Source organism: Gymnoscopelus microlampas (assembly GCF_963454915.1).
Source record: "Gymnoscopelus microlampas genome assembly, chromosome: 19".
Taxonomy (NCBI): domain Eukaryota; kingdom Metazoa; phylum Chordata; class Actinopteri; order Myctophiformes; family Myctophidae; genus Gymnoscopelus; species Gymnoscopelus microlampas.
In genome coordinates this window covers 26,950,664-26,960,663 of record NC_139956.1, presented here as the reverse complement: position 1 = coordinate 26,960,663, position 10,000 = coordinate 26,950,664, and the positions used below count along the sequence as shown (strand labels likewise).

General features: G+C 45.6%; 1 protein-coding gene across 1 annotated transcript in view; it reads right to left on the bottom strand.

The window, feature by feature from the left end:
- rin1b (Ras and Rab interactor 1b) overlaps positions 1-10,000 on the bottom strand; it is a gene marked incomplete at both ends in the record, with an annotated part of 27,729 nt that overhangs the window by 17,226 nt on the left and 503 nt on the right. The window contains 7 exons of the mRNA XM_084042324.1: positions 2,077-2,656; positions 3,103-3,414; positions 3,824-4,005; positions 4,295-4,386; positions 5,541-5,613; positions 6,463-6,577; positions 6,702-6,848. Of these exons, the coding sequence (XP_083898450.1) occupies positions 2,077-2,656; positions 3,103-3,414; positions 3,824-4,005; positions 4,295-4,386; positions 5,541-5,613; positions 6,463-6,577; positions 6,702-6,848 (1,501 nt within the window). The remainder of the gene's footprint in view (positions 1-2,076; positions 2,657-3,102; positions 3,415-3,823; positions 4,006-4,294; positions 4,387-5,540; positions 5,614-6,462; positions 6,578-6,701; positions 6,849-10,000) is intronic.

Genomic DNA, 10,000 nt, shown 5'->3' with positions numbered 1-10,000 from the left:
TTTTTTTTTTTGGGCTAGTTTCTAAAGTGTAGTTGCTTATTTGAGCTTGTTGAGCTTGATGGAATATGATTATGGATTACTGGGATTATGGTAAACTCACATTTCATATCACACACACCATACAGTATAAGAACTCCTGTAACTTTCACTTTTTTTTTTTTTTTTCAAAAACCGATACCGATGTTTTCCAATATTACATTTTTGCTAATATCGGCCGATAACATTGGGAGGCCGATAATATCGGACATCCCTAGTTACTAGTTACTTTGAAGATTTTGATTATTATTAAAAAACATACATTAACCACTTCAATCCTATACATACTTTGGCTATTTGAAAATAGCTGATCTACAAGCTCGCAATGCGTCACATTGTGAGCTTGTAGATCTGCTATTTTCAAAATATTTTTTATACATGACGAACTTGTGAAATGGGACATACTGCATAATGAGTACTTTTACTTTTGGTACTTTAAGACACAGACGCACACACCTGCCCTCTGCAGTGCTCTAAAGTGAAAAGTGATGGAGTCTGTCTCATCTCTCCCCAAAAGCCCTTGAATATGATGGCATATGATTGAGGATTACTGTGATTATGGTAAGCTCACGTTTCATATCACACACTAAGAACTCCTGTAATTGTCATGAAGCTTAGTCAACGACAGGGACAATGGTCACGTAAATAGATTGCAAAGAACTACGATACCAGGCAGTGCCTCTTTAGACTCCACAGGGGCTCTACGCATGATACGGGACACATGCACGCGCGTTTTTTTTTCGGGTTTCCCGCGGATAAAGTTACTTTTTTTGTTACTTTATTTCGGTTTTAGGGTGACAAGCAGCGCTGCACAGCCTGCGCTGATGTGAACGCAGTAATGCACGTTATTTTCTGCTGAAGGGAGGGGCGGAGAGGGGGCTCCTTTGATCGGCGGGTAGGCGGGGCCCCACGCAACCTGCGTAGTGTGCGTGTAGGGAGAAGCGGCCCTGATACCAGGTAAACATCAACTTAGCATCTGTCTAACTTAACAACTTATGGTATCAACCTATACAGTACACTGAGTGCAGTACCATTACACAGTACAGTGTTTAGACAAACTTTGGTGCGATTACAACAGCAAAATCCAATTGGCATAAGGTCACCAAACTTATTTCCTCTGACGCCTCTGCGTGCGTTGGCCACAACAATGCTTCTGACGCAGATGCGTGTTTCCGACTGTCCGAACCCTTAGGGTACTTCTGTTACCGGAGCGGATAACAATTACTCATAGGGTTCAGACATTCTAAACCACCAACCTTCCACTTTAATTACTGCCTCACATTAGTCCGTTTGCATTTTGATGCGTTTAGTGCTCTTAAATATCCAAACAGACTAACACTGTGTGAGAGTTCTTGCAGTCTTGCTCAAGGACACTTCAATAGAAAACAAAACAAAAATGGTGGCGGCATATACTGACTGTAAAGGGGAATCAAACCCGTAGCCTTTAACCCATTAAAATAGGGAAAGCATCTGTGCCATTTTAGATTTAAGCTATATACATATAGTAACATAGGTTTTTCAGTTTAGTTTTCTTAGGATTTAGAACAGTGGTTCTCAAAAATAGCAGATCTACAAGTTCACAGCGTGTCAGTTCGTGCTACGCTGCGAGCTTGTACATCTGCATTATTTTTTCATTTAAAAATCTCTGAATATTTTTACACAAATCTTCGCTTCTGGGGGTCCCTGGCACAAAACATTTTCAGATGGGGGGGGGGGGGGGGGGGTCCGTGGCCAAATACATCAATTTGGGGGTCCTTGGCACGAAAAGGTTTGAGAACTACTGATTTAGAAGGCAATGGGTTAAGGTTTTTTTTTTGTTTTTTTTAAAGATATTTTTTCTGCCTTTATTGATAGGATAGTAGGCTGACAGGAAATGGGGAGAGAGATGGGGGGGATGACATACAGCAAAGGTCGCCGGGATCGGGAGTCGAACCCGCGACACGCTGTCAAGCTGGATTACCAGCATATATGGTATGCGCCTGGACCGCAAGGCCAGCGGACGCCCCTGGGTTAAGGTTTCTAGCCCCAGTTTCAGCTTACCTTTCTCATTCTCTGGCACCAGAGTCTCGATGGGAGGCTCCAGCTCTCCGCTGTCCAGCAAACAGCTCTTGGCCTGGCACAGGAAGAGACGCAGACCCTGGAGGACGTCCACGGATGTCACCGAGGATGACGATGGCGACGATGAGCAGGAGGCCAGCGACTTCAGCACCTCTCTCTGCTTTGCCAGGAAGTCCTGCACCATGGCGCCGAAGGCCGAGCGCCGGTCCCTCGATAGCTCCTCGATCAGCCTCGTCAGCCGCTTCTCGGGCGCAAAGAAACACACGAAGGCCGCGTTCATCCGGTGCAGTCCGCCACGGCCGCCGCGGGATCGAATGAGGGGCGGGCGCTGCTGTTGTTGGAGAGGCTGCTGTGTTTGCATGGCGGGAAACGACCCTTCCGACTCCGAATCGGGGTCGGGCTCGTCGTCCAGGCTGCTGAAGGAGCTGCTGCTGTCCAGCTCGGCCAGGGAGGGCGCCGGGCAGCTCTCCAAGGCCAGGACGGTCAACTCCACGTTGGGTTCCTCCGTCCGGGACGACTGCAGCGCCTCTAGAGGCCCGCCCACCTCGGGAGACGGCCTGGCCTGGTAATGAGGAGGACAACGTGTCACCTATACCACTGGCTCTCAAAGTGGGGTCCCGGGGACCCACAGTGGTCCTTAAGGGAGTTCCAGGGGGTCCCCATGCTACATGAGTTATATAGCCTACACAGCTTCAAAATCAGTTTAACCACTTAACCCTATACACTGGCTATTTGATGCAAGCTTGTAGATTGTCTTTTTTTTTTCGCTGATAAAGTATAGTTTTTGTCTGCGACGGAGGCACGCTGTCTGAAGCAGACTTGAGCCACGAGAGGCACAGCCGAGCGAGCTTAGGCGAGCGAGTCGCCGTGCCGAACGTTGTGACGTTTTGGGGGTGATTTTGGGTGAGTGTTCGGCACAACTGCCAATCAAAGTGACTACTGGCCAATCACAGCGCGTCTTCTCCGGGACTTGTCGTAGATTGTATAAACGCGTCCAGCAAGGCTTACCTGTGGTGCAGTCAGTGACACCAGGGCTTCCTCCTCCGCAGACCCCGGGGAGACGGCGTTGGTTCTCCTCAAGAGCCCGGCCCCGGGGTGGACCTTCCTCTGTGGGTTACTGCTGCCGCTGTTCTGAAGCCTGCTGTCTGTGCCGGGCTGCAGCTCCGCCGTGGAGGAGGAAGGCGAGTAGGACCCCCCGGTCCCCTCCAGCGAGAGGTTCACGGAGGAGTCGTTGGAGAGCCGCAGCCTCATGCTCCGCTTGAAGCGGTGGCGCTTGTTGGAGGCCCCGCCCCCACCGTGGTGGGACGAGACCTGCTGTTGCTGCTGCTGCTGTGGAAACCAAGAGGGGTGGAAGTACTCACAGTTTTACATAAGTAAAAGTATCAATTCTGCAATGTAGAAACACTACAATACTTGAGTAAGAGTACAAAAGTATTGGCATCAAAATCTACTTAAAAGTACCAGAAGTAAAAGTACTCATTATGCAGAAGGTCCCATTTCATGTATAAAATGTATTAAAAATACTTTGAATAGCAGACATACACACTGTTCGTGCGTGCGTGCGTGCGTGCGTGCGTGCGTGCGTGCGTGCGTGCGCATATACACACTATGTTTGTTTGTGTGAGTGTGCGTGCGTGCGTGCGCGCACGTGTGGCCGGTCTCAGCTTTTGTCAGCTGTAAGAAGGGGGAGGAGGAAAAAAAGGGTTGGGATACCACTGCTTTCCACCACAACACTGACCTCCAGCTGCAGGAAGAGAGGGTTGATGAAGCACACTTTGACCTGCCTGCCCCGGGTCAGCAGCGCACACGGGTCCTGGGCTGCTGCGGTCTGGACCCGGCTGGATCTGGCTGACCCCACCTGGTCCACTGGTCCATTCTGGATCTCTGAGGGACTCAGTGAGCTCCAGAACTCTGAGGGGAGATGTAATGGAAGTATAGTGGTTCTTATCACTTTTCTGGGTGGAGACCCGTAACTGTAGGTTTTTGGAGTGAGGTTTTTGTGTGTTTCGACCAAGGGGCTGGCGTCCAAGTTGTAAATTGAGGCTGTAAGTGACATATGAATGGCCTGTAGTCTCACTGTTTCACCCCTGCTGGTGTCAGAAGCAATTAGGCTCCATTCAAGCGGATGGGTTTTTGCCGAACTTTACACTTGATTTTACTTTTTACTGTCTATGGTTTTGACCCATGACTACCATAGTACCTTGTCCCATATGTGAGATGGCTTCCAGCTGCCTGTGAGTGGTGGCCTTGGCGATGGCCTCTGGAAGCTGCAGTGGGAACGGCAGCACGTCCCTTGAGAGAGACACAAAGGACATACTGTAGATCACTGGTTCTCAAAGTGGGGTCTGCGGACCCCCAGGGGTCCTTGGCGGGGTACCAGGGGGTCCCCAGCTGAATGAGTTAATATAGTGTCACAATCATTTTAACCACTTTAACCATTATTGTATACTTTGGCTATTCAAAAATAGCAGATATACAAGCTCATAGCGCGGCAGAGTGCCGCACTATGAGCTTGTATATCTGCTATTTTTGAAAAATCTTGAAAATGTGTGCAAATCTTTTTTTTTTTAAATTAAAAGGCTAAGATTTTTTAACTTAAATATAGAAGTGGAACCATTTGGTTCCACTTGTACACTCTCAGAGTTACAGACCCATAAGGGTTCAATTTGTTCCTAACCATCACCATTATTTGGAAAGAGACCCCCGGGGACCCCCAGGGGTCCTTGAGGGGGTTCCACTTTGAGAAACCACCACAAAAGTAGTTCAATATTTACTGTGAACCAATGTCACCAAGTCCCTGGTGGTATAGACACATTTAAGAATAGTTGGCTTTAACAAGGTTGCGAGATTGACGTTTCTAATGGCATTACATAGCAATCAAGCTTCTGGAAGAACAGTATCTAAAATGAACAATGTGTTTAAGAGTCATTAAGAAAACCACCGAAGGCTTGATCATCAAGGGCTCAAGTGCACACAATCAGCCATCCTCAGAGCAAGTTTAAAGAGAGTTTAAAGAGGACTCTTTAACTTGCTCTCGAGGAAGGCTGATTGCCGAAACGTGTTAGCCGGAGGAATAAAGAAATGCGCACTTGAGCTTTAACGCCTTGAATCTTTATTTATGGCAGTGGTTTCTCAAAGTGGGGTGCTATTTTTGGAGATTTTTGAAAAACATCGAAAATGTTTGGAAACTTGTACACGATGTATACCGGCTGCACATTTCTAAAGAGACAATTTAAGGACTTAATCAACAAACAATAAAAACATTGGCCAAATTAGAGGCAAAACTTTTTTAAATAGCCGATCTACAAGCTCACAAAGCCTCGTAAGAGTGCTTGTAGATCGGTATAAAGTTTAAGAACCACTGTTGTATACTATGACACAATATACAGTGACAATTATAATCATAATGCCTAATGATAATATAACTGTATTATATATCTTTTTACCTGCTGATGCAGTAGAAGGCCACCAGTCGACACAGATCAGGGAAGCTGAGGGCAGACGTTTCCAAGGCGAAGGCTGGTGACAGAACAGGCAGAGTTTGAGTGACAGCTCTGCAACACAGCGGGCGATTGGTTCAAATATATCACGTTGCGACACGTTGCGAGCTTGTAGATCTGCTATTTTTGTCGAATGTTCCCCCCAAAATAGGGATACTGGGGTTCAAGTGGATAACCGTCAAGTATAAAGTTATTTTCGATCTGTCATATTGGAAACAGATATTCTCTCAAGTTTTCCTCGTGACATGCTGTATTTTGGGGGGAAATATTTACATATTTACGTATCAGTATCATATCACACATACTGTATGAAGGAAGTAAGGAAGAGGCCCAATTTCTTTCCAATATGGCTGCTGTACATAGAGCCTATTATCATCAAACCACGCAGTGACTGTAAGATAATTTAAAAAAAATGCTGGACCTTGCTATGTTATGTGCATGTATAACTGTTTGCCCTGTGGGGTTCGGGCATTTTAAAGCATTAAAACCAGGAAAGCATCATGTGTCATTTTAGATTTCAGCTAAAAAGCATTATTTCATACTATTCATAAATAGCAGATATAGAAGATCATAGCGCGTCACTTTGTGCCGTGCTACGAGCTTGTAAATCTGCTATTTTAGAAAAATCTTGCACATTTGTGCAAACATTTTTTACTTGCTTCAGGGGGTCCCTGGAACAAAATATTTTGAGATGGGGGTCCGTGGCCAAATACATATCATTTTGGGGGTCCTTGACATGAAAAAGTTTGAGAACCACTGACATATCAACATACGTTTTTCAGAAAACTGTTGGATTCATTAGCCTTTTTGTAGAATATGCCTCAGCTGTTAATGGGTTAAATGCATCACTAGCTTGTTTCATACTCACTGGAGTCCTCCTCACAGATGAAGCACTCCTTCACAGAGGAGGCTGCTCGTTCCCCAGTCACCCTCAGACACAGTACTTTCCTGTGGTTAAAGATGCACTTACGTACCAGGAACGTCTGTAAACACAAATGCCAGAGAGACATATAGTGTCATCATATAGTGACACATGTTTTTCAGCCTGTGTGATGGACTGGTTCGTTGATTGGCTAATTGACTGCGAGCAATATGATTGGTTCTCACCCCAACGGGCTCTCTGAGCAAGATGTAGAGGGCGGAGTCATGGCTGAGTGACAGCTGCAGCCAGACGGGGTGTGTGACAAGCAGACGGTCCAAGATGCTGAAGACCCTCTGGGACCCTCGCTGCGGACAGCCAACGTCCTCCTGCATCTGCAATGGAGAGAGGACTAGAGCTTAGCAATGGTGGAAAAAGTACTCAAATGTTTTACTTAAGTAAAAGTATCAATACTGCAATATAGAAATACTCTGTTACAAGTAAAAGTCCGGAATTAAAAACGTACTTGAGTAAAAGTACTAAAGTATTGGTATCAAAAAGTACCAAAAGTAGAAAGTACTCCTTATGCAGAATGTCCCATTTCACAAGTTTAAAAATGTATATGTATAAAAATCTTTGGAAAATAGCAGATCGACAAGCTCACATTGCGTCGCATCGTGAGCTTGTAGATCGTCTATTTTCCAATGGCCGAAATGTATATAGGGTACAAGTGAGTAATGTATGTTTTGTAATAATTATCTAAATCTAAAAAGTAACTAGTAACTAAAGCTTTCAAATAATTGTAGTGGAGTAAAAGTATTAATATTTGCCTCTGAGATGTAGTGGAGTAGAAGTAAAAGTACCTCAACATTGTACTTAAAGACGGGGTGCCGTGATTTTCAGTGATTTTTTTCCCCCCTAAAACATAATCAGGAATTATGGTTATACTAGGAAGATATTTCTTCAAAAAAGTCTACAGAAATTGTTAAAATTATGTTTTTATGTGGACACGCCTCCATTTCATTATGTTTACCTGGTTCTCACCTTAGCACCGCCCACCTGTCCTAGTCCCTCCTCCTCCTCATGCCCACACCTGTTGTGTTATGATAATGAGGGGGAGGGTACATTTTTACTATGTCACTAAAGGGCTGTTTTTCTATTTTCTACGTTTGACCCTCAAGGTTTCAGCCTCCAGGTAGAAACTCAAAATAGTCAGAGAAGACATAAAACACCATAAAAACACCACCAGGGGGCTTAATGAAGTTCTATCAACCTCATAGACACATGAAAAACAGAAAAAGTGCAAAGCCATGGCACCACCTCTTTAAGTACAGTACTTGAGTAAATGTACTTAGTTACACCACTAGAGCTTAGTTATTTCACACAAATAGATGTTAAACAGACCCTTTCTAGATGGCTATTCTCCGGCAGCGCCACACTGAAAAACATGGACACTCCCTCCTTTGTGTGAAAATGTTTTGGGGTTGTGCACGTTGTGGCAACCCAAGGGTAGTGGAGGTAAGATTCACAATAAAATAGGAAACAGAGTCAGATGTGGTATAACTTAAACAGTCTTTATTCAAAAAGGTTCTGGGAAAAGCGGTGGTGGGTCAAAACTCAAACGTAGGAGACTTCTCGTCTTGGGGCTGTGTCTTTTAGCCTATGCTACACAAGGGGGGCTTCTGCTGTCCTGTGGGCAGAGCAGAGAGAGAGCAGTGACTATAGATTCCATTGGGGGGGAAAGCAGGGTTTCCCCCACGGTGTTGGAGCTCAGGTGGCCTAGGTGGGGGGAGGGAGAGAGAGACCAGGTGAGCCATAAGATTATGAGGACATCAAGTTCATCCAACAGCATTCCATATGATTCAGAATAATGAAAACTCACTTGTACTGACGTCCTTCCACTCGTGACAGAAAGCGTATTGCCTGCTTGTTGTCTGGCTCCAACTAATCTGAGTTCCCAGAAGTTTTCGCTAGCTCTGGCGAGGAACTTCTGGGCCAGAGCCCTGGTATTTGTGGGCGGGATGTAACTTACGCTCAGTATCTGAGCGGACACGCCTCTTACCGGTCTGAGAGCTGTGCAACTCGTCTAAAAAGTCAGACGAGAGGCAAACAGCAGTACACAACAATGGCGGCCGCAATTTCTCAAGGGGAAATTGCTTCCCGTCGCTCCTGTTTACATGCAACACCCACTGCATGTGGAACCCGCCCCCTTTTCTTCATTGGCTGTTGATTTGAATAACAACGCAGTGGCCGCGCCCCTGCTGTCCAAGCTCCGATGCAATGCCTCCCAGACTAGGCTCCAACTGACTAATCAGCTGTTTAGAAGCTAGTGAGTTAAGTACTCAGCTCGCTGATTGTCAGATGGGCTGCAGGTGTGACCACAGCCAGCTACCTATTGGCTGCAGAACCTGGACAGGAAAGTATATGCCCTCTATTACCTGGCCCAGCCTGGGCTTGACTGACATCTGAGGCTGAGCTTCCCCTGGTTTGCCACAACGTGTATGAAAAGGCACATGGCAATTGGTGAAAAGGCTATGATAAAGGATGCTGATCGTTAATGCGTTGTGTTTATGTTCATACAGGGCCAGGCTGCGAACACAAATCAGGCCAGGAATGTAAACGACATTAATTTGTCCAAATTGATATAAAAATGTATAAAGTAGTAAGAGCAGCCTTGTATATCAGTTCTTGTCGGAGAGTGATTGCAGTATGGATTTTTAAGACACAGCACATTGATTCTGATTGTTTTTGAGTGCTATATTGACTAAAGTATTTGCACTAAGGTGGTACTTTAAAATGAGCTTTAAAACAATCGCAGACTCAATTTATACTCAACCAATGAACAAGCTTGTAAATTGGCAATACAGTATATAAATCAGGATTCACTCTCTTTCCGTCTGGCGATCTGGCAATTTCTCTCTCTTGCTCTCTTTCTCTCTCTTCCTCTGACTTATCTTCCTCTGACTCTCACAATTGCCTGCTGGAACACTTATCTCTCTCTTCTCCTGACCTTCCCTGCTTCATTCTCTCTCTCTCTCTCTCTCTCTCTCTCTCTCTCTCTCTCTCAGCAGATTGCTGCTGGATGTCACCGTGGTGACACTGTGTGGGCTGCCGGAGAGCGTTCACGAATGTTAGCAGCAGATGGTTGCCATGCCAACCAGGGGCTACACATCATCTAAACCAGGCATTCCCACTCAGTGAAATACCCCTTCTCTATCGACAGGTTGATGCACGCACGCAAACGCGTGCACACACACACACACACACACACACACACACACACACACACACACACACACACACACACACACACACACACACACACACACACACAAACACACACACTGAGCACTGGAGTGAAGACAGGTTTTCACGGGCAGCTGGGGAGTTGTTTTATTTCTAGACAGCTTTTTTGTGACTTCCTCTTCCCTTCAAAAATACTGTACAAATAAAAATAAAAATAACAAGGAACCATGCCATTACAGTAATGCTCAGTATTCTTTTTCACTGCTTTCCTCAATACATCCGCCCTCATGTCAGAGCGCAA